Source organism: Vitis vinifera, chromosome 2 (assembly GCF_030704535.1).
Source record: "Vitis vinifera cultivar Pinot Noir 40024 chromosome 2, ASM3070453v1".
NCBI classification, from domain to species: Eukaryota; Viridiplantae; Streptophyta; class Magnoliopsida; order Vitales; family Vitaceae; genus Vitis; species Vitis vinifera.
The window spans coordinates 14728243-14753523 of record NC_081806.1 but is presented as its reverse complement, the minus strand read 5'-3'; the positions used below and the strand labels follow the sequence as shown (position 1 = coordinate 14753523).

Genomic DNA, 25281 nt, shown 5'->3' with positions numbered 1-25281 from the left:
CATTATGGTTCATGATCGGTTTGCAAAAGTGGTCTCCAGTTTCTACCATGCTTCATGAGAAGTTATAACAAAGGAGATAAGTGAGGCAACAACCCATGTGACTGATGCAAGAATGGCATAGAGAATGAGACTATCCTATCGTTTCCATAACTTACACTCGGGGTTGGAGATAGGCGTTGTAGAACTAGATTGTAGGATGGTTTCGGGAGGACAAGGAGTTGTGCCATTGAGGAAGCCCAATAGATCATATCCAAAGAGAAGATTAGTGAACTGTGCTCTCCAAGACGCATAGTTCATTTTGCCGAGTTTGAATGGCATTTGTGTGGCAGCATTGATGGAGATAAGGGTGTTTGGTTGAAATGAGAGATTGTTTCCTGTTGTGAGAACTACAGGATTTGCAGAGGATGAAGAAAACTCATCAGCCATGATTCAAAACTACGAATAGAGAGATAAATAAAAAAAAAATGGGAATGATGATAGAGGTTATTGGATGTGTTGTGCAAAGCTTACTTATAGCAAGTAGGGTTCTGATACCATGTTAGGTTTACAGAAAGGATAGAAAAATGAGAGCATATTATTCCTTTGTGATTCATTGTATTATATAATGGTTACAAGAGATATGTGTGAGCTGTAAATTATAAGCGAGATTGGTAGGAGATTGATAAAGAATATGGGTAGTGTTTGCTGCCAAAAATATATAGGTCAAGGTCAACAGGTTTTCCTTTCAGGCATGAGGTTCCAATGATGGTCATTTTGAGAGATGTGATATATAGTTTTTTTTTCTTCTGGGTTTTGGATTTTGGAAGTGGATTGTTTTGTGTTTTCTGATTTTATCCATTTATTTGTTCGGAAAGTTGATGTTTTAGTTGATGGCAGAACACTTGAGGATTCATACACAGAATTTTTAAAGTGGAGGTAGCCACACCATCATATGGCTAGGAAGTCAACACGCGCTTTTGGAAGAGCCACTCACACACAAAGGATCAAGGAGGCACCAAAATTTTGAAGATGGGGCAGCCATATCCTCACGCGTAGCCACTACTAATTAAGTTTCCTATTATTATGAATAACACCACTGCCATTTCTGTAAGGTTGAGGTTGTTACTGCCATTTCAAAGTGCTTTAATTTCATTATTTTAAAAATTGTTGTTGTATAGTGGCCATGGAATTTCAAGTACGAATAATTTCATAATATGTAATGTTGAGATGATTTTATTATTGTTATTATTATTATATTATATTATATTATTATACTTTTGAATAATTGTTGTTGTATAGTGGTGGTGGCAGTTTCATATAATTGCATTATATTATATAATTGTTGTTCTAATTAATTTTTAGGTTTTAGGTTTTAAATGAGTAATATAATATGTGGTTGTGTGAGAGCTAGTGTTTCAGGTTTTAAATATTAAGTAATATAATATGTGACTGTGTGTGTTAATGTTTTGGGTTTTAAATATCAAATGAATTAGTGTAATTGAAATGTAATGGTTGCTTTAAAATGCATGTTGATGATAGTGAAAAATGATAAATATAATGGTTGATTTTTTTAAGGATAAAAAACCTGTGTAGGAGGTCGATTAAAGTTACAGTTTTAAAATTTAAGCATTAGGTTTTTTGTTTTTTTTTTAATGCTAATAGGAAAGTTAGTGTTTTTAATTTTTTTTGTTTTAAATATTATTTTAATGTAGATAAAAGCTAGAGTTTTAAAAAAATTTAGTTTTCAATATTTTTTTTAATCCTAATGAAAGAATTGAATTTTGTTTACTTTTAGTTTTAGATATTATTTTAATATAGATAAAGTTAGAGCGTTTAAAATTTTAGTTTTAGTTAAATTTCTTGTGATAATAAAAAATTTGGAGTCTTTAAAATCTTTAGTTTAATTGGGTGATTTAAGTTAAAGTTATTTTTACTAGATTATTTAGTTATGTGGTAAAATATTTTTCCTAAATTCATTTTAATTTAATTTATTTCATTTAGTTCATTAAAGTATTTTAGTTTTTTTTTTAGTTTATTAGGTTTTCAGATGTATGGCAAAAATGTTTTTTAGTTCGCTATTTCACTAGGTCATTGTTGATAATTCTTGGCTTTAAACATCTTATTATGATCATGCATGTCACGTTTTTCTCTCCTAGTTGAATGTCATCATTTTTTGTCCTAACCTCTCTATTCATATCGCAAGTGTATTTGCATTTAGAGTATACTATCCAGGTACACTATGCAACTTTCACTTTCTTTTGGCTGGAAAAAGAATGTTTCGAGTGAACTATATCCATATTTGATACTGCTTTGGGTACCTTGATTTTTGTTTGATTTCCTTTGATAAAATGCATGTTAAGTGATATAATACTTGACCTAACTTTGGTGTTTCATGATAGCACTTAAGAAGCAATCTAGGTATACACCCTAACTCCTCTTTATGATTGCAATTTAACTTCTTATTTGGCATGTTAGTAGAATTTTGAAATCACCTTAGCCCTTTCTGGTACCTAAAATCAATTAATTTATCATCATGTTTCCCTTAACTCAATTAGTAAAGACCTCCTTAGGGCTTAGATAGATGCTACATCTTCAAAGGTACCTTCCCAATAAGTAACCTGATCCTTGAACCGAGACTCAAGTTTTTTGCAGACAGCTTTTCCAAAAGTCAAGAGTCATTTTAAGGGTTTTATTCTTACTTGATTTCCCCTTTTAAATAAAAATAAAAGTAAGTGGCAACTCTAAATTTTAATAAAAATATGTTTTTCATAGATCAAAAGTGAGTCTCGGCGTTTCAAGTGGAGACGCATTGTGAAAAAAACGGGTCCACACTTTCTTTTAAGGAAAAGCTCTTATTTTCCAATTCTTTGAAGACATTATTTTTCTTATTTTGTACAGGATTTCCAATTCAAAGAAAATAAGTTAATTTTGGAAATTCATGATAGATAATTTATAATTAAGAGTGGTTACCAAAATAAGTTTGTTACTCTTTGGATTTGGAGTTGTCTTTCTCAACAATAATGTCCTTGGACATTTATGGAGAGAGATCACATTAAGGCGAGATAGCCTTAAGTATGTGATGCTATGTGGTAGACCAGATATTTGCTTTGTTCTAGGAATAATGAGTGGATATTAGTCCATTTCCCAATTAGAGTTTTAGACGAATGTCAAACATATACTTTAGTATCTTTGATACTCCTTTTGTATCAGGAAATTGGACTTTAGTCTGATAAGGACTCTAGCCTGGGTATATGTACACTCTAAGTGGTTTTTTGTTGTTTTCATGGAAATAAAGGAAGCCTTTTGGCTTATCGGTAGTTCTCTTGGCTATATCATCTAAGATTCTGTTATGTGATAACAGTGAGATGGTGGCATGATCTAAAGAACTGAAGTACCATTGATTACTACTCAAAAAGAGCATATTTTAAATAATAATTCTCTTGAGTTTCATATCTTTTGAGTAGTAATTATGCCTAAAACACTCAATTAATATGTTGTTGCCCTTACAAGAGTTACTAACAAGTTTTATGAAGTTTTGGAGTTATTTCAATGTATGATTTTGATAAATTGGTGACAAAAGAGATTAATCAAATTGAAGAGAACAAATAATGTTGATGATGATCCAAATTCATAATGAAAGAAGTAATGCAATTGGTTTAGACCAGGATTTGAGCTAATTGGAGGTAGTTAAGGTGGAATCAAAACAAAGAAATGGAATAAATAACAAAGGGAAGCTCAAAAACCAAATGTTGCAAAATCGCATGATTGTGCAAAATGAACCAGATAAGGAAAATTGGTTTCAAGTTAAGGAAGATGTGTAAGTTGATTTTGCATGATCAAGCGAAAATTTTGCACTCTCATGCGAAATGGTCCAGAAAGTGTTTCAACATGCTGCAACCACTCACCTTAGAATTTTGCACGATCAGGAGAAATGTGAATATCTTATGCGAAATGTCCAGATTTCATGGGAAATTTTAAACTTCCAGATGTCTTTAAATTTGGAAGGTTCTAGAAGACTATGAGAGGTTGCCAAGTGTCCACTTGACCTTGGCCTATAAATAGAAACTTGAATTTTTCATGTAAAGAGCTTTTTGGACATTTATAATTGTAGAATTTTCTAGATTTTCTCTCACTAGAATTCTCTATTTTCCTTCATTTTCTCACTAACCAAACATGCCTTGTGAGATCAAATCTCCAAGCATAAGTGGCTAAATCTCGTTTTTCTCGGAGGAAGGAGAATCTAGAGGTAAGATCTATGGTAAATTAGAGAAATGAGCTTTAATTGCAAAGGTAATTTGATCTAATTGATTGATTAATTGAATTTTTGGGATTTTTCTCTTCAAATTGTCTTGGATGATTATTACAATGCAAACTAGGTAGATTCATTAAATTCTTAAAACTAGATTTGATGAGATTGAATAGTTGCATTGTGTGAATCATTGGAAGATAATTTAAGATGAATTGAATATATGATTTGAATTGATCTCTTGGATTAAATAACCTAATTTGAAGAGAAATTAGATCTAGACCTAAAGCTACATCAAAAATCGGTTTAAATGAGAATTTAAGTTTTCAATCTAACTTGATGAAAATTAGATCTCAACATCTATTCACCATGGAATTTGTTTTCTAGAAAATTCTAACTCCGAGAATTCCATTTCCTATTAATTTTCTTCCATTTCACATTCCATTGTTCTTCTCAATTAGAAACCACTGTTAAATTGACTTTTCACCATAAATTTTCAAATCAATTTCACTTGATCACAATCATTTCTTCTCCTCTCATTCAAGTCTTAATTAACGAGAACAATTCATCCTAGTGGATGACACCTAAAAACCACTATACTATAGTAGTTTGTACTAAAACCACTTTTGATCGGGTACAAGCTACTCTAGAATAGTGAATTAGGTTATAAATTGTGTTTTGATCCAATAAACGACGAAAAAAATCAAGCGATCAACCACTAGAAAAGAAAACGCATAAAGAGGATGTTGATTCATCTCTTAAGGCTTTTAAAAGGTCACTTAGAACCAAAAATCCAAGTGTAAAGAATTTGAAGAGTTTGAATTTAAAAGTCTTGGATAAATGGAACTTTCAGCTCAATTAGAGCTTGAGAAGAGTGAATATAGGTTGTGTTGCGCCTAACCACTATATATATATATATATCTTGAGTTTGCATTTTTCTTTTTCCCTACTCTATTTATATGCAATTATTATTTGTTATTTTTATTATATTATTGCTAAATCATAGTTAATATTTATTAAAAATTGAAAGAAAAAAAAATCTAATACCTGATTCACCTCTCTTTTAGATGTTTATCTTAGGATGGTATAACTAGAATCCCAACACCAAGGTTTTATTGAAAACATAATACTAATAGGTATTGGTATATTATGCATTGATATTGTTTGTTAGCATTTTTTTTTTCATTATGGCATAGGATCTTTTTAGACACTGACTGTTCAATCAACTAGAATGCCACTAAGATAACTCTAAAAATGTTTAGGTAAAGGCAAGTTAGTCTTTGAAGTGGTATGGGTTGGATTGGAAACTTGGAATTGAGTGCAATTATTTAAAACATTTTTGAAAAATTGGCAGGAACACTGGCCAAAATGCTTGACCACTAAGCCAATGCTTGAGCATTGAGCCATGCTCAAGAGCTTATTTAAGTGCTTGAGTGCTTGAAGCACTTAAGTGATGGTTAAGTCCACTTGATCGCTCAATCCAAAAATTGCTTGATTTTGGCAATTCGTTGTTTGGAAATTTGAGATTTTATTTTTTGGGAAAATTCTGTTTATGATTTTTAGGCCCTTTGACTTATATATACTCTACCTAAATGTGTTCTAAGATTTGATGTTCTCATTCTAAAAAATCCTAACTTGCCCTACTATACCCAAAAGCTTTTAAAGATTCCTTGAACGAATTCTAGGTTGTTGGAGAGACCTACACCCCCCTCAAGAGCTGAGGTGAATCCATTGGAGCACTTGAGGTGTTGTATCATGAACGTGGATTATGATACAGTGTTGGAAAGTAAGTCTTAGGTAACATCTATCAAGTAAAATTGTGTATTACGATCTCATATAGTGATTTTTTTATCTAAGGTCCTAGACTATGATTTTTTATCTCCACACTTTGTGTGAGAGTTTTTTTTTATGTAAAATCCTTTGTCTCATTTGTGTGAATAATTGAATTTAGTTATTTTAATCTCTCAAATGATTAATTGAATATTAAAATTCAATTATTGTATTAAAATCTTTGAAATACGCCCATTCACCCTCTTTGAGTGTTACCATATATATTAGATCTTAAGTTTTTCAGTAGGAATATAAATGTAATTAAAATATCATATTATTGTGATATCAATTGAGATGAAACAATACATGTAAGTTAATTTTGAGCATTAAGAGAAGCTTGAGCGATAAATGTGGACATATTACAAACGATGGATTAGTTCTTGATTAATGGAGTTCCAATTGGGCTTGTCGTAGAAAGTTAATTTCCACGTCTTTGTCTCACATGAGAGCTTTGGTGGAACTTGGAAGGCTTTAGTCATGAAAAGGAGCCCAATAAGCACATTTGGCTTCTTACTTCATGTTTCAACCTCTCCCGGGACAGACGTAGACAAAGGTGATGAGTGGGACGGTTAAATTATTATGAATGTGGCATAGCTTAAAACAGGGAATCAGGACTTTTAGTAGAAAACAAAGGAACAAGGCCAACTACCTACCTACCTAGGCACAGATATTTCTTCCTTCTCTCTCCTTTGAATACCATTATTTATTTAAGATTCAGGGCTATTGCTATTTGTCGGTTAATTTAGCAATGGTTTTATTTATTTATTTATTTTCCAACTATGCCTTCAAATATCTAAGGGTCTATTGGTAACGGTTTTTAAAAATATGTTTCTATTATTTAAAACAAAAAAAATAGAAAAATATGTTTAGTAAAAAAAAAAATCTATTTTTTATTTTTTATTTTAAAAACAAAAAGTATGACATTTTCATAAAACATTTTTTTAATTGTTTTCTATTACTTTTATTTGTTTTTTGATAACTATTCGAAAAGATAATTATGTAAATAAATAAAATAATTAAAAATAAAAGTTAATATATAAAATTCATTTTAAAAATATTAAAATATGTTAAAATATTTCAAGTTTTCAAAACATATTTTTGTTTTATAAAACATCAAAAAAATAATTTTTAAAAAAACTATTTTTAAAAACTGTTTTGCAAAATAATTATCAAATTGATCCAAAGAGACGTTTTTTTTATCTCTAAAAATGACCGACTGACGAGGTGGCGATGGGAGGCCAAAAGCGAGGAATAGAGTTTGCGGTGGCGTGGCATTGGTATGACAAGACACAGAGTTTGAGACTGAGTTGTGTGTTATGTAAGCAGAAATGATGGAGTCATGGGATTAAAGGGACTTAGGCGTGCAGTAACTCTTGTTGCACACCACAACACATGGGTCAGGGCTGTACCAAAAAAGTTCTCACCCATTTGTTTATTCAAAATATACCATAAATTTAATATACATTAACCACATATATATATATATATATATATGTGTATATGTATTTCCATTATAGCATTTGTGGATATGTAGTGAAGTAAATATAATTCTTTCTTAAAAAAGAAAAAATTTAAATATAATAATTGTGGGTATTATGATGTGCACAAGTGGGCTGCGATCGTGTTGTACAATTTTCATATTTTTGGTTTTTTGACATCTAACAAACTTCCTTCCTATGGAAGGCAGTCCATATACATACGGCTTTTTGATGTATTCGTAACATGCCCTGTTTTCTAACTTCTGCTGTATAACGTCTCTCTGCTCTTTGGCTCTTGTGTTTTTCAGACTTTCTGTTTTCTGTTGCCTCAAGGCTCCCCCCGCCCACTTAAAACTCTTGAGCCCCCAGCTCAGTGCAAAAATCCATGGCAACACCCTTGAATGCCTGTGCCTCCTCACAAAACCAAGCCACCAACACCCAAAGAGCCTCTGATAACACACACCCAAATGGCCACCCTCACTGGTTTTCACCAGAAACAGGCATCTACAGCAGCACATATCCTTCCCTACCCATTCCATCAGACCCACATCTTGATATAGTCTCCTTCATTTTCTCAAAAAACCATAATGGGGTCTCAGCTCTCACTGATTACTCGTCCGGGTTTTCCATATCTTACTCACAACTGCACCCACTGGTGAAATCCATGGCCTCTGGTCTGCACCAGATGGGCTTTTCACAAGGTGATGTAATTTTGCTTCTGTTGCCTAATTCTATCTACTTTCCTGTTATTTTCTTGGCTGTTCTGTCTCTTGGTGGAATTGCAACAACCATGAATCCTCTAAGCAGTCTCACTGAGATCAGGAAACAAACAGTTGGTTGTAGTTTGAGTCTGGCCTTTACTGTGCCTGAGACATCGGAGAAACTTGGAGCATTAGGTGTTCCTGTCATTGGAGTACCAGAAAATGGGAGTTTCAATTCCAAATCCAAGGAATTTTCTACTTTCCATTGGCTAATTTCTGGTGACCCGGATTGTTGTCCTAGGCCTGTGATTAATCAGCATGATGTGGCAGCAATAATGTACTCGTCTGGTACTACGGGTTCAACTAAAGCTGTTGTTCTAACGCATGGGAATTTCATAGCTATGGTTGAGACTTTTGTTCGATTTGAAGCTTCGCTGTATGAGAACTCGGGGTCGGAGAATGTTTACTTGGCTGTTTTACCAATGTTCCATATTTATGGGCTGTCACTTTTTGTGACGGGGTTGATATCATTGGGGTCTGCTATTGTTGTGATGAGGAAGTTCGATGCTAATGAGATGGTGAAAGCCATTGATCGATACAGAGTAACGCATTTTCCAGTCGTCCCACCAGTATTGATGGCATTGATAAAGAGTGCTAGGGCTGCTGGAGCTGGCTGTTTTGGGAGTTTGAAACAGGTTTGTTGTGGGGCTGCTCCTTTGACTCAGAAAAGCATACAGGAATTTGTGCAGACTCTGTCACATGTTGATTTGATTCAGGTACATCACCTACATTGATCTCCTTTGACAACATCTTTAGGGTCAACAATGACTAGAGCAAGTGTGTTTGTTTCATTACTTATTGGTGGCTGAGAAACTTCCCCCTGCTTGTGTTTTGTTGCCTAGAAATAGGAGGAAGAAAATCTGAACTATAACATGCATACAATCACCTGGATTAAAAGGTCTGCATCTGTATTTGTATTTTTCTACCTACACATTCAAATAAGAGGAAGATTGCCACATGTCTTTTCTTGCCCTTATTTTTTTTGCATGAACTCTTGTCGAGATTAAAATTTGGTTTATGGATACAAAAACAGGCTTTGTCATCATTGATTGGTTGAAGCCTTCAGTTCCTGAGGCACATGTGCTACTACTAGAATATAACTGCTCACATTGGTTTTGTTTTTTTTTTTTTTTTTTTTTTCCCCTCCTTAGTTTTAGAATGTCTTGAAGTAAATTTGTATGCTTCCAGGGTTATGGAATGACTGAGTCCACTGCAGTAGGAACTCGTGGGTTCAATACAAAGAAGCTTCGGAATTATTCTTCAATAGGCCTTTTGGCTCCAAACATGCGAGCCAAAGTGGTGGATTTGAGCAGTGGTTCTCTATTGCCTCCTGGAAACTGTGGGGAGCTATGGCTACAAGGACCTGGTATAATGAAAGGTAACAAAGATTCTCAGTTCTCTGGAACCTTGATACTATTGGTCACAGTGTCGATGCATTTCAGTTATTTGCAAAATTGTTGAATCCCATATAACAAGGGAATCCTGCTAATTTTTCAATATTTTGCTTGTTGCATTCCAAAACCTGGCAGCAACGTGGGGTTTTGGTTTTAGGAAACAATAAGGCACAAGATATGATCTTAGAATCTTATACAAATAGAGAGAATCCTGGATTCTGAAGTGATATTTTGTCTTCTAATAGCAAGGACACTTTTTTTAATCACTCACATGACATTTAGTGCCTGTTTTGGGAGTGATTTTGGTATAGGTGTTTTTTTCCTAAAGTGCTTTTTTTGAGAGAACTTCAATCAGATATGCTTTTATGGATAATTTCCTAGTGTTTAGATATAAACTAAAACAGGCATTTGATAGTGTTTTTGGTAATATGTTACATAAAAATGATTTTTAGAAGAACCACATAACAAGTGATTGTCTAAGAATCACTTTAAATGATTTGCTAGATTTTTAAAACTATTCCAAATGCTTAATTTTTGGAAGAAAGCACTTCCAAGATTATGATATGTTTCTAATCCTTCATGCATCACTCCCAAACAGGCTCTTTGCTGACCTTCATAAATGGTAAAAAAAACATGTATGTTCAAATCGGTCAAAAAAAAGGATCAAGTTTATGTTTAGTAGTCTTACTTGCATATTAAAATAAACAACAAATAGGAGTTGAAGGCTAAACAGGACACAGACTATACTAGAAGGTGTGTTTTTTTAACAGATGGAAGAGAGGGGAAATAGTTGCCCAAGGATATCCCTATAAAATTTGAGAGGAGAAAAGGCCAAAAATATGAGAGAAGGAAATGGATTTTGAAAGAGGGTGTAAAATCAAAATCATACGTGATGAAATCACTTCTTGTATCAAAAGAGTTGCAAAAGGAAACCTATAGAATCCAAACTTTCATCAAGAGGAACTTGATGGTAAAATGGGGAAGTTCTAAAGCCAGTTAATGTGAAAAGTCTTTTTCAATGCTCAATAGATGTAGAAATGAGGAAACTTAGGAAGAAATACATGTATAGTGCTAAAAAAGAAATAGAAAATTGTAATTAGGATAAAATTAAGATTATGATGACTTACGCCACAAGTTGAGTACTATAATGGGGACAAAGATGTTTTTCCAAACTTGTTCAGATAATGGAAGAAAAAGCAGATCATGTTCAGTGAATAAAAGGGAAGGATAAGAAAGTCTTAATAAAGTATAAATCATATTAACAAAGATACGACATTCCAAGGACAAGAGGAAGGCTAAAAGGATTTGGTTTGAGGTTGGGAAATATGTCATAATAGACCAACATTTCAGCTAAAATATGGCCCTAGGTAGCTTAATGTCAAAAAATGGAAGGGGAAAAAAACGATGTTTTTGGTGTTTTGAGTTTAATTGAGACATTGGGTATTTATAATAAGTTTTTTGAGTTGAGTTCAACAGGGTATGACGTACCATCATCTTTATGGGAATTTGAAATCCTTCTCATTGAGCCATGTGATATAAAACCTATTTACCTTTCTCACAGGATCCAGTTCAGTTTTCTTGATTTATAACTATTTTTACTTCTTTATTTGATTATCATATTAGATTTGGTCAAAGCCAATCCTTGCATATATCTCCTTCTCCCAAACAAGATAAGGTGCCTATTTTGAGAGATACTTCCTTTCACTAGATTTCTTTGGGGAATGAATCTAACACCATAAACTCTGTTTATGGTTTCATGATCATTTTTCAACTGAATTCACTTTTAGAGGGCTATAGTTTGAATCCTAATCCCACAAACTGATTATTAGTATTGCATCTCCATGATAATGAAAGGGAACTGTTTCACCATACTATCCTAGAAAACAAATGGAGTCATGTCCTTTTCCTTTTCTTTGGCAACTGCTTAGGTCCATGTTAAAGCAGGGATTTGGTAATTTTCCCTTAATGTTCCAGGATATTTAAATGATGAGGAAGCAACGATTTCAACAATTGATAAAGAAGGTTGGCTACACACTGGAGACATTGTTTCTTTTGATCAAGATGGGTACTTGTATATGTTTTCTCGGATAAAAGAGATTATCAAATACAAGGGTTTTCAGGTGAATAATTTATTTTTCATGTCTTATAATTATCCAAACAATACAATTGTTTGTTTCAGTTGAAATTTTCAAAAAGATGCATCTCCCATTTAACAAGATGTGAACCTATGAGGTAGTTGTATTATTTTTGTGATCATCATTTAAAATTTTTATTTTTTTTTCTTTAGGATAGAAGTACCATTTATCTTGCACCTGCAAGCTAAACCTGTTTTAATAGGCTATATTGATGAGGTGGTTGCAGCAGAGCCCCTTGGTCTCTGTGTTTAAGGAAATGACTTTGTTCCTTGATTCTAATTGGTATTCTCTAATATTTACTACTTGGTAATACTTTAAGTTTTTTTTTTTTTTTCTGTTCTCTTCATAATATTAAATTTCGAATGCATTTCCATCCACAAAAATTATTAGCATAGGTTAATACCCACTTATGAATCCTTGGCTTTTGAAAAGTAAATTTAAAAGAAGGCTATTTGTTTCATACATGTAGGCAGTGATTTTATTGGAAGTGACAACAGAAACTGCTATTCTTTGGCTTTTCTTTAGACAGAACAATTTATCAAGATGTAGTTTGCTTTACTTATGCCTTAATTTCGGTGTTCAAATTTTTTGAAAATATACGCTTAGGGTTACAAATATTATTTGTGACGAGGCAAATAATAAATGCAGGGAAGGAGCACATTATACTTAATAAAAGTATGTTTGCACTATGATTATTATGATTAACAAATTCCTGTTTGGCATGTTCCATGTTTGCAGATTGCTCCTGTTGATTTGGAGTCTATATTGATATCACATCCAGAAATAAGTGATGCTGCGGTGGCTGGGTATGTGTGATCATTTTATGCACTTGAATAATTTCTTACCATGTGTTTGACACAATGCGGAATTGAAATATTTTTATTTCATTTCTGTAGCACTGGAAAGCAAATACATGAACAGATTTGCTATAATCTGACAGAAATGTGGTCCTGGTCGCCACCTGAAATCGATAATAGCGTTGTTGAGTTGAGGTGTTAAAACATAAAATATGTTTTCCTAATGGCTGGATCACCACAAAATAATAGTAACATCCCATATAATTACAGAAGTGGAATATTTTCAGCAGCCATTGTAGCAAAATTTGTAGTAAGTTCATTTCTTCAAGCTAAACAAAATGAAAAAAAAAAAAGATCACATACACCAACTACTAGTAGTTGAAATCTAACAACTGGAATGGTTTCATTTCCATGTAACTGCATGATATAATTTTTGAATAAGTGATTTCAGACCCGGTGTGTCGTTCCTTGTTATCAATTTACAGGGTTGGGGATGAGGAGGCTGGGGAGGTACCAGTTGCATTTGTAGTCAAGAGACCTGGAAGTGCTCTTTCTCAGGCAGCTATTATTAACTATGTCGAGAAACAGGTTTGCCACTTTGAGCAAAGCATTTTCATCACCTCTGCACATGATTGTTAAGAAGCATGATATGCATGTTGAACTTAAATCTTACAAGTTTAAGCTTTTAAAAAAATCGATAATACAACTATGTATCAAAGCTTGTTTTGGTTCCTACAAGCTTAAGTTTTTAGGAAAATTGGTTTTTCAACAATGACAAGCCAACACCCCTCAAACACTATTTTTGTTTTCTTGTGGCAGGTTGCACCATACAAGAAGGTGAGAAAGGTTATATTCACACACCCCATACCCAAGTCTGCAGCTGGAAAGATCCTCAGAAGGGAACTAAAGCACTTATTTATGATTTCTAGAATTTAAGCTCTCTCTCTCTTTTTGTTGGTGCGGACAGGGGTATAGGCCGGAGCCTTTAGAGCCAAATTAACTTCATTATAGAGATTATTTATGTTAAGCTCAATTTTGATGGACCCATAAAGGGAGAAATAAAGGACACGTCCCACGATTTTTCAATTTGATTTATTCAATAAGGATTTTTCTATTCCTAGCCTCAAATTTTTACATTTGAGAAATGGTTTTTGATTGCAACGAATGAAAGAATTATACCCAATATTATTAAAGAAGGTTTTACAATATTTTGTAGCTGGTGTGGAATTTGACTATAATGTTACAATGGTAGTAATAGGGGTGGCAATTCGTGTCATTGGTCGTGTTCGTGTTATGTTAAAGCCTTGATATTCTACTATATAGGTCAACCTAAATCCAATATGAATAATAATCATGTCAAAAATATAAATTTAAATATTACTTAATTATTAAGCAAGTAACAAGCATGTAACCCATTTTATGATCAGGCTAAGTTAGATTTTATATATATATATATATATATATAATTATTGTTATAATCAAATTTATGATTTAATTAACTTATTTATTTAAAAACAAATTTCAAATTAGTCGAATATGGGTTAAGTAGTATAAAGATATAATTAGTTTAATTTAAAAAAATCTGTACATCTAGGCTATGTTTGGTTCTCGGAAAATACTAAGAAAAGAAAAAAAAATGTAAAAGAAAATGATTTTTTTCATGTTTAATTGTCCTATGAAAAATATCAAAGAAAATAAAATATAATTAAAACTAATTAAAAACTTATACATTTTTAAATTATTTAATCTTTATATTTATGAGTTAAAATAAATAAAATGAGTTTGAAGTAACAAAAAAAAAAAAAAAAAATTATCAACTTTTAATCTATTTTTTATTTTCCTTCACTTGTTCTTTCCTTTTACTTTTTCTTTATATTTTCTTTCCCTTGCATTTTCCCTCAAATTTTCTAGGAACCAAACATAGCCGTAATGTAAATTTTTCATAGTTGTGCATGATTTTTAATAAAGATTATATTTATATGAGATGAGATGAATTGATGGTCTTTGATATTCAATAAAGATTATATTTATATAAATGAGGTATCTTTGATGTGCAATAAAGGCGAAATGGGATGAATTAAAATGTTATACTACACATATCATTAAATTTCATGTCCACTTCATTATTTTTACTTTTAAAAATAGAAAATGGTAATAGTTTGATCAACTTCTATACGAAATGTAGAAACTCTTAATATTAAAAAAAAAATATGAACTTACATTATATTTTTAAATGTTTTAAACTTTTATATCTCAATTTTTAAAAAAAAATCATTATCTTTTTAAAATCAATTTTTAAAAATTCTTATATTTTATATAAATGTTACTATTATTTTAAGTGATGAGAATCAACAAGCATTCAAGGATCCATTGTATGTTCCAGTTGGCCTATTACTAAAATAAGATCCAAGAAGATCAAAAAAGCACTTAATGGGCTAATTCAAGAAATTTGGGCTGATTCTAACGCAGGACATTCCAAGCTTGGTCCAAAGGAAGATGAAAGTGTAATAAATTTAATCCAAGCTATTGAGAGCTAATCTGGCTTGATTGGGCGCGATTTATGACGTGGATTAATGACTGATTGACTTTCCAGATTCATATCAATTATTTCCTATTCTAGAGCTTCTAATTTCAAGCCAAATCTATCTTAATTTTAGGCTTTTATTATTTAGAACTTTTTTTAACTATTTTCTTATTTTGGATTTGCTAATTTCATACCAAATTAACTTTTATTTAGGGTTTTAATATTTAGTAAGTTTTGCCATTGAATAGGAACACATGTGAAAAGTATGGGTCTACATTAAGCCTAATTGAGCTTCATTTAATTTTTTATAATATTTATCATGTTATATTATGAAATTCATTTTTTATATTTTTTAAAGAAAGTATCAAATTATAATTATATCATATACTTTTTAAAAAATTTTGTTATTATTTTGAAATTTTGTTTCATTTGCTATTTACATTTTGATATAAATATATAAAAAATTTTTAAAACATTATGAAATGATTTATCATAAAATGTTATTAACCCAATATAATCTACACAAATTGCGACCAGCCCAATCTGCACAAGTTTCCACTATTTTCTATTTTAAAAAAGAAAAAATAAGAATGATATCCAAATGACGCCTTACTTTTTCATTGTCTATACTATTAATCTACACAAATTGCAACCAGCCCAATCTGCACAAGTTACTTATACTATTTTAAAAAAATTAAAAGATTATCTATACTATTAATTGGAAGATCCATTTCTAATACCTAGTTTACATGATAAAATTACTTAATTAGTCCCATTATTTATCTATCTAATATAGTGGAAAAAGGTTAATTTCTTTCGTGAAATAATATTCATCATCCCTTCTATTATAATTATTTTTCTTATTTCAATTTAGGGTTGTAACTTAGGTGTTTTGGTCGAGTCGATGACTAACCTAAACTCAACCCCAATTAAGAAATAATCAACCCAAACTTAACTCAACTCAAACCCTAACCCGAGGTACCCAACCCAACCTCATTTTTCTAAGTTTTAGGTTGAGTTCGGGTTGTTCAACATAGACTCAGGTTTGAATATTATTATATAGGATAAGGTGCATCATAAATATTATAAAAACATTAAATTGGATTCGGGTTGGGATCGGATTGTCTAAACCTTAGATCAATCCCAACCCAAATTGAGTTCTGGTTGAAAAAACCTAACTCAAGTCCAATCCAAGTATTGAAAATGATTGTCCAAGCCCACCCAAATGTCAGGTTGGATTCGGTTTGTATCAAGTCAATCCGCCCAAGTTACAACCCTATTTCAATTTATATTTTCCAGCAATTTATAGTTTGGGATTCTATTTTTGTGGTTTAAAATTTAAATTGGGAAAATCTTAATCTATCTCACATTTTTAACTTCTACCCGTTAATTTTTTTTTTCTTGTCATATCTTTGATCTTTTATTTTTAATATTCTTTTCGATGGAAAGAGAGAGTGGAAAAATGGAAACTTTGTTACTACCATTATCATATTTTTATTACACTTTTAATTTCAATTTTCTTTCTTTATTTGAAATTCCATATCTCTTTTACCTTTATGTATTTTTAATACTTTTCTTTTCTTTGAAACTTTGTTACTACCATTATCATATTTTTATTACACTTTTAATTTCAATTTTCTTTCTTTATTTGAAATTCCATATCTCTTTTACCTTTATGTATTTTTAATACTTTTCTTTTCTTTGAAGCTGTACTTGATGAGATGAAAATTGTGCTTGTTTTTGTATATTTTTCATCCTAGATTAATATTATTTTGAGTTAGATATGTGTGGTAGTTTTTTTATTAAAAGATTATTCTCATTATATTTTAAAATTTTTCCTTTTCCTTTTTCTAAATCACAACCGAAAGAATAACCACCTAATTTTATAAATTAGGTTTTGAATTACTTTTTTTTCTTTCTTCCCTAACAAGCCTAGGTTCTTTTGTCAAAGTTTATTTCCCTTTATCTTTTTCACTCATGTTCTTTCCGTATTCATGTAAAAGTAATAATTTCTTATAATAAATTTTTTCACATGCTTGGTGCATTAGCATTGTGACTAGTGTTAGCACCCGCACCCTTACTCGGGTGGGCACCTTGCAGCCATGGGGGAGCTCGCTCTGAGGAAAGAGACAAGGTGGTAACGGGTTTGTGGCATCGGATGGGCAAAGGGTTGCAGCACTTAGGCGGGTGTGCATAGGTTTCATGCACACATGGACTGTGCATAAGCCCCCACATGGGGCGTATGCATGGGTTATGCATGAGGCACACACCTGGGTTGTGCATGGGGCACACTCATAGGCCACACACACCGGGTGCACGGGCATCGAGCACAGGCCACATGCATGGGGCCCGCACATGGTAATTGCACACATGTATGGGACGCATGCACAAGAAGTCGTGCGCATGGGGCGCACACGCAAGCAACATGAGGGTTTATGGGAATTTCTAGATTGTTAAAATTATTTAATAACTCCATTATTCCTCCTCAAGCATAGGTGATGACTCCTCTAGAAACTTCTAAAACAATTTGAAATGCTTTTTAAGGGGAGTAGGTGACTCAAGGTGGCATAAGTGTGGCCACACCAAGGGGGCCTCGGTGCAAGGCCTCCAACATGAGTAAGGTACAGAGGGCAAACCTTGTTGGCACCTACACATGAGCTCCAAGACATGTGGTGGTGTGCAACCCATGACCGCAATAGCATAGAGCATGAAGTGGACTCCCCTCCTGACAATGCGCACAAGAGTGCAATGCCATGGTCTGTTGCTTAGAGGTATGAAGATGTAACAGCAATGAAAAACACATGAGGGTGCAATGCCTTGTTGTAGACCCCCATTTTGGGGAGCTGTGATTTTTCTCACGTTTCCTTTCTTGCAGCTAGCTGTGGCCAGATGTCACCATCCTAGGAGTCCACATGCTGTCCTGAGATTGGCTGTTGTGGAATCAAAATAGTGGTTTTAAGAGCCAATGAGAAGGTGACACGGGGTGTGAGGGAATCTGCAAAAGCTGCAGACCGTTTTTTTGCCAGCTGCATGCAAAAGAGAGGGGGCGTCTCCTGTAGAGAAGGGGGGTTGCTTTTAGGAAAAGTGGCTTTTGTGAGAGAGGGGGGAGAGCTTTTGGTTAGCAGAGAGCTGGAGGAGAGCTCAGAGAGGAAAAAAAAAAACCAGGGGGAATTTTTCTGGTCTTTGAGAGGGATGTTTTCTTGAGGAGAAAAACGGGGGGATAGTTTTGCTGAGAGGAGTTTTTTTGAGAGTGGAGGACGAGAGGGAGAGGAGGCAGCGGCATTGAGGAGAGCTTCCATTGCCATTGAAGAGTTTTCCGTGGGAGGCTGTCGATTAGAGAGAGCAAGGGGGCAGAGCTGTGTGTTTGAAGAGTAGAAGAGGTGCTGCTGTCTCATTAGTTTTGTTGATTTTAAAGGGGAACTTGAGGTGTTTGTAGCAGAACAGAGCCTTACTGGAAAGGATATTCTCAGGTATGGAGGCAACAGGTTTATTGTTTGATTTGGATCCTTGCTATCCCTCTGCATTGCTTGTTGATATTTGAATATTTGTTGATTTGCTTGGGGTGGATAATGAAGGCCACTTATTGCTTGTTGAAACATAATCATGCCTACATATTTGCCACTGTTAATCTTAGTATGTTTTTCTCCTATTATGAAAATGCCCATAGTTGCCTTTGAAATGATTTTTCTCACCTAATCAGAGGGTTCACGGATGATTCATGAAGTGAAACCTCTGAAAATCACCTTTACTCATTTTCTTTTGTGTTTCTTTTCAATGGTTCTTTTCTTTGTTGTGACCAATACTTTGCTTCTGGGCCTCCTTCAATGTAATGGCTGTAAGAAAGTAGATCTGGGTCTGGCTGTGCACTCATTCAGAGATCAAATATGACGGGAAGGGACTATGATTGGGTGATGAGATTCTACTATGAGGATCACGGGAGGTTCAATTGGTTCAATGATGCCATTCTGAATTTGTTGATATTCTATTTGTGCGTAGAAGTGATACTCAGTGGGTCTTTCTGTTAGATGACCTCATTACAGAGCATTTGACTGGTCATCGGTTTGAATGGTAACATCCAGATTCCGGCTACACCTCTTTTACCCTTGGTTTCCTTAGATGCTTCTGGTCATGCCGGCTAATCATTAGCTTCTTCAAGAGTCCAAGGCAGTGACATGTTTTACCAAACCCAGGTAATATTATGTTTGGCGAGTTCATTGAGAATCACACGCTACATGGTCATAGAGTTGAGTCACAGTAAGGAAACTGGTTGATTCCTTCACCAGTTCAACCACCTTTTGAGAGTTTTGCTCTTTCAAGAGATGTTCAAGGAAAATTCAAAGTGTTTTAACGAAGGAGTCCCATTTTGATAAAGAAGTGATTAAGTTGCTGACATTCCATTTGCTATAGATTTGACATGTGTATCATCTGTTATTGCCATGGGTATAATGGGTCACAGTGCAAATGAAAACTCTATGAAAGGCTTTAATAGCCATCCTGGTGATATTGATAGTGGTCAGGTCCCTTCTTCTCACGTATATGATGACCTGGGCTGACGTTCACGAAGGGATGTTTGAAAGGAGTGAATGACAAAGTGGTTAAGATGTTGTTGCTCAACCTGGAAGCGCATGGCTGGATCTTGTGCAGGTTACTTTCATACAGATGTTTAGTGTCCCCATCAAGATCAGTTTGGGGTTTTCTCACTGGAGATTTATATGATATCACCTATCTTGCTGGCGAAGGCTGTGAAAAATCAGGCTAAATTAGAAGAGATGCGCAATTCTCATTTAAGGGATGCAGCTGCTCTTGCACCAGTTTTGGTCCTGGCTGAAAGGAGAAATCCTTAAGGGTGTGCTATTGACAGGAGTAGATGTTGTAGACAATTTTCTTAAATTCTATTCTATGTAGGCAGATTTCTTGGATATAAGCTTTGATACTATAAGTGCTTCGGGTGCAAATGGTGCCATCATACATTACAAACCAAATCCATGATAGTTGTAGCATTGTGGATGTGAGGAAAATGTTCCTATTAGACAGCGGAGCTCAATATATTGCTGGACTGATTGATATCACTCGTGCAAGCACAGATATTACCATTTCCAGATGTCACTTCTCACAGCATGACAAGAAGATGCTCATTGGAGGATGACCCCACCTATGGCCCTATCATTGATGATGTCGCCATCGAGAAGCTCTTCACCCCCGATCCTCTTTCTGAGGAGCATATAAGGTTATCCAAAGGAAGAGTCTGACAAGTAGGTTTTTCTTGCATCAGAATTATGGATCCTTGGACAGCGACAACAACTTGTCTGCTAGAGCTTCAGGATAATGAGGCTGTGTTTAGTATATGCAACCGTGATGACCTTCTAATTCACAGATATGTTAGAAGACAGGAGAGGAGCATCAGACATTCTACTTACGGAGTGGATAGATGGCATAATTAGCATCGGAATAATGGCTGTTGCAGCAGATGATACCACAACGAATGTTGAAGTCCAAATAGAAACACCTCCTATTCCGGAACCAGTTGAGGATGGCAGATGCTCGTGACCACTGTCACTGCTTCTGCTGCTCACATAATAAATCTTTGTCTCCACTTTGAGCCTTTACAAAGTTATGTGGGACCCTCATGACTATAGCTGCAAATTGACTATCCTAGGATATGAGGCACTACTGCAGCAAAATGCTGCAATATCTGAGCGTGATGATGCCTTTCTGAAATGCGACAATGCTATTGCTGTCCTTCGATCTTCAGAAAGTGTTGTCTCAATTCCACGTGGAACGAAGTGCATAGATCACCTCCCAAATCATGCAGCTATTGGAGTTGTAGGTTTTTTATAAGCATCAAAAAAGTTTATGGGTCTCATTCCATAGAGAAAGTCATTCCCAATGATGATAGACGTGTGTCATCAGCTGAAAGACATCCAAATTCTTTTTGAAGCCCTCCACCGAAGCCTTTCACCTATCATACCCACTTGTCGCCTATTTTCCCATGTGCATGAAATCCCTTGTATATATCCATCTCCAACTCCCCATCATCCTATTCTCCATGCCTGACATTTGAAATTTACCTCACCCAGTCTCAACACCATACCTCCACTTCTCGATACCCATTTCCTACACCTTGCATGGCCACTCAAAATTAATCCAAAGCCGTCATTGGGATTCCAAATTCTTGCCAAACTCAAATGCATGCATGAGAAAATTTATCACCTCCAATGGGCAGTGTCTCATCTGGGGCAGCAACCAAAGCTTCAACAGCAGCAGCCTGAATTGCCTGGGCATATGGGACTTCCTTCAATGACAGCAACTAATTAGCCTTTCGTCTGCTGACATGGTGTCTCTATCCGTTCTGTATGATGATATTTAGCAGCTTCCAGATGTTGACAAGTTCCCATCAATGTATGGCATGTTTGAAGAGCATAGCATCCTTGTTTCAGATGAGAATGTGATCAATGATTATGCACTAAAGATTCTGGAACTAGAAATCCGTGGCAGATTTCCATACTAGAAGCAACATCAAGGAAAGACAGAATCTGATAGATGGGTCAGGAAAGTGATCAATAAGTTGATATGATTGACCTATGTTTGAACTCAAATGTCCTTCATTGCTTCGTATTACACAGTGGTTGGCTGCTACGACAGTTTCGGCATTTCCATTGCTCATTGGGGTAGGGATATCATGCTACAGGTTGAGAACTGGACTGCTTGCGTCATTGACTTTCTTGGTTTTGTTGCATTGGATAAACCAACAGGCTTTGCACATGCTATGAAGACGTGAAGTACCCATTATTCACAGGCGTATTGGGTCCAATTTGAATGATGTCTTGTGCCCAGACCTATGGAGACATGCTGCCCACCCAAGATCATGTTCGAACAGTCCCCTGACAGTCGTAGTACCAGCCACCGTTTGAATTGGGTTTCCCAGGAAACCACATTAAATATGATGGCTTAAACTAGGTTGAGAAAAATAATTCACCAGTTACTGATAATATCATTGACAAGCAAGACAAACTAGAGAATGAGAAACACATGGATTCATTTCCAGATTTCGCCAGAGATTTGTGTTTGATAAAAATGTTCTCGCGTCAGTTTCTTTGTGGCACACATGCAGCGCAGTAGTGAGATTTGTGATGAACCCAAAGGAGTTTCAGGTTCGGGTTTTGAACCCAGTGTCTGGTTTTGATGGAAGGCTTAGATACTTGGAGCTTTATGTGTTGGCAATCGGAACTTTTATTGAGATGTGCATAGAGTTTTTGTATTCAACTCATCTCAAGTTCTTTGTGAATGGGGTCTTGAACCCATCTCACACGAATGACTTTGAGCACTCTGGGATGCTTCTCATGTTCTTTATTTTCGGGGTCGTCGCCTTGTTCTCTCAGCGAACTGGGCTTGTCCAAAACTGAATAACCAATGCTCAATAGCCTTCACATAGCTCCGTTTCTGCCCTCACATACTTCCGGCGCGTGACTTGTTTGAATGAGAGTGACTTTCATTGCCAAATAGTTACTTGGGGAACCGTTGACGTTACTCCTATTGCAGGATTGCTTGGCAAATCTCAATTCCAGATTCACTAAGGAGGGATCCTTGGCTGCTAATTGGAAGGCTTCAAGACAGAAGGAAGTGAAGAGTGATGACACCAGGGAAGTGACTCGATTATCTACTCTACACTTGCCTGCTCATGGCCCCAAAATTTCAGAAGTGGTAAAGAAGCTGGAAGACTGCAAGTTCTGAAATTGACCTAGCCTTTCAAATTGGGTTCCATACATTGAAATAAGAGGCAGTAGCATGAGTTGTCCTCCAGAATGGCTCTATTCTCTGCATGGTGCATGGCCACCTTTGGGCCACAATGCCATTTTCCCATTTCACCATCTTCAACTTTGAAAAATATTCTTTTAAATCCCTTTCTTCAAATAATTTTCTAGATCCTAGTTTGTTTTAAAATAATTTCAAACTCATTATCTTTCATCCTTAGTATTTTTCTTAGTTTCCAAAAATCCATTTTTCCAATAAAATTTTGGTTGCCATTTTTCTCTTTGGCAAGCCTTTTTCATTTTTTTATATACTTCTCTTGATTTTAAAATGTTTTGAAATAAGTGTGGATCAAATTCCGTAATTCCGAATAATGGAATTTATGGAATCAATTCATGCAAAAATAAACGGGCTTTGGTGGGGGCCCAACATATGAGATTTTATGATTGATGGATTGTTTGGTTGATTTGGGTGCCATACATGATTTATTCTGCTCTATAATATGCATGTGACTATCCTTTAATTGTGCACTAATCTCACTTCTTGATAGCGCATTGAAGATCGTTGCCCAGGTACGCATCTGTCCTTATTCTGGTCTTGCTATACGCATGTTTTGATACTCATATGTGCATGATTGATTTGAGTATTTATTGATTTCTTCATCATTGCCACGTCAGCTTCATTTTATTAGTAGAGGCCCGACTTTAGGGACTTAGAGGGGTGCTACGGTCTTTACCGTACCTTCCCGATGAGTAACCTGACCCCCGAACCTGATCCGGTTTTTCACAGACCACCTTTTCCAAATAAGGAGTCACACTTAGGGTTTTTCTTTCTTATTTTGTTTACCCTTTAAAAATAAAACAAAAATAAGTGGCGACTCCAAGTCAAATTTTTTTAATCAATAAAAATCAATTTTTCAAATAAAAATCGAGCTCGCCATTCAAGTGGGAAACGCATTCGAGCATTGAGCCGAAATGCGGGGTCCACACTTGTGCATGGATAAGGAGTCATGGGTGCAATGTCATGACTCGTTGTTGCACCAAGAGAGATTAAGATATGGCATGGTGTCATCGTAACAATAGGAAGAGGTGTGGGCTTTAGACATGAGCAAAGGGTGGTAGTGATCCTTGCCAAAGCGTGCAACCATGGGTAAGGAGACCAAGGTGTGATGCAACCTATGCGCACATCATGGGGTGTGGGCATAAAGACAGTTAGTTGCCTTGACATGGATGAGACTCAGACGTGCAGACCAAGAAAAGGGCTTGGCACACACAATAGCTTCTTATATAAGCTCATGTAGTAGCACATAAGAGATGGACTCAAAGTGGGATTACAAGTTGAGTATGAGTAGGAGTCTTATTCCTATTGTAATTGTAGTTTTAGTAAGTTTAGGACTCTGAGTTTTAGTAGGAGTGGTTAGTATCATAGCCTATTAGAAAACATCCTAGTAGAACTAGGATGTGTACTCCTACTCTAACAAGGAGTGGGTATTGCTACTCTATAAATAGGAAGGGCTGGAAAGCCGCCTAATGTGAGATCTAGATGGAGAGATTTAGAGAGTATGAACTCACCAGTGCTATTGTGAGAGTCTTGCTAAGAACCGTGTCTTGTATTCTTATTTAATAAAGAAATCAAATACAAGTTGGAATCGATGCCTTGTAATTTTCTGTGTGCCTTGTGTGGGTTTTCTTGTTCTAATCTTGTGTGGTTTTTAGAAGGTTAGCTTAGAAGGGTATCTAAGTCTCGCACAGACACGAAAAATTATATAGGAGTTTTTATGTCTATGACGATTAGCATAAATGTCTTTAAATCCCTCTAAGAATAATAAGGATTGTAAAGTCCACCATCTATATTTTTCTTTTGAGAACATCAGAATCTTTTCTTTTCTTTTCCATTGAAATCCTTGATTGCAAACACATTGGAAGTGCGATGACAAAGCCATCTATGAATAACTGCACCATCTATGTGCCATGAGGTTGATTGGGCGTTGTTTTTTGTTTTCTAAACACATTTATCATTTTGAATATATAATAATTTTGGTTTTGAATTTGGAACAAGAATGAGGAGGTGATACAAGTAGTAGATTCAAGAGACACAGAAAGTAGAGATAGTATCAACAATCTACTGGATGCGCTTCTGTGTCATATCCTTTCGTTTCTTCCAACAAAAGTTGTAGTGAGATGCAACATTCTATCAACAAAATGGAGATACATCTAAGCTTCTTCCCCTACTCTTGTCTTTGAGGATGAGGATGAGGATGTCTAAGAAGAATCAGGCTCAAGCAAGTCTCTTCTTTGTTAGAAAAATAGGTCTCAAAAAAAAGGGACTAAGCAAGAATTGACCAAGACCAAAACAAACAAACGGAAAAAAAAATTGAAAGAGGACACT

General features: G+C 34.9%; 1 protein-coding gene across 1 annotated transcript; it reads left to right on the top strand.

The window, feature by feature from the left end:
* Window positions 1–7679: 7679 nt before the first annotated feature.
* Window positions 7680–13706, top strand: LOC100261471 (4-coumarate--CoA ligase-like 6). The gene is made up of 6 exons (XM_002270324.4): window positions 7680–9010; window positions 9483–9672; window positions 11663–11808; window positions 12562–12629; window positions 13106–13208; window positions 13440–13706. Exons 1-6 carry the CDS (start codon window positions 7919–7921, stop codon window positions 13554–13556), a joined length of 1716 nt encoding a protein of 571 aa, XP_002270360.1. The 5' UTR covers window positions 7680–7918; the 3' UTR covers window positions 13557–13706.
* The last annotated feature ends 11575 nt before the right edge of the window (window positions 13707–25281 follow it).

Excerpts from the sequence above, each read along its gene's own strand:
- LOC100261471 (XM_002270324.4), top strand. The coding sequence starts at position 7,919 with ATGGCAACACCCTTGAATGCCTGTGCCTCCTCACAAAACCAAGCCACC. Across the intron at positions 9,673-11,662 it reads AGGACCTGGTATAATGAAAG|GATATTTAAATGATGAGGAA; the intron begins GTAACAAAGATT and ends TTAATGTTCCAG. Across the intron at positions 11,809-12,561 it reads TCAAATACAAGGGTTTTCAG|ATTGCTCCTGTTGATTTGGA; the intron begins GTGAATAATTTA and ends CCATGTTTGCAG.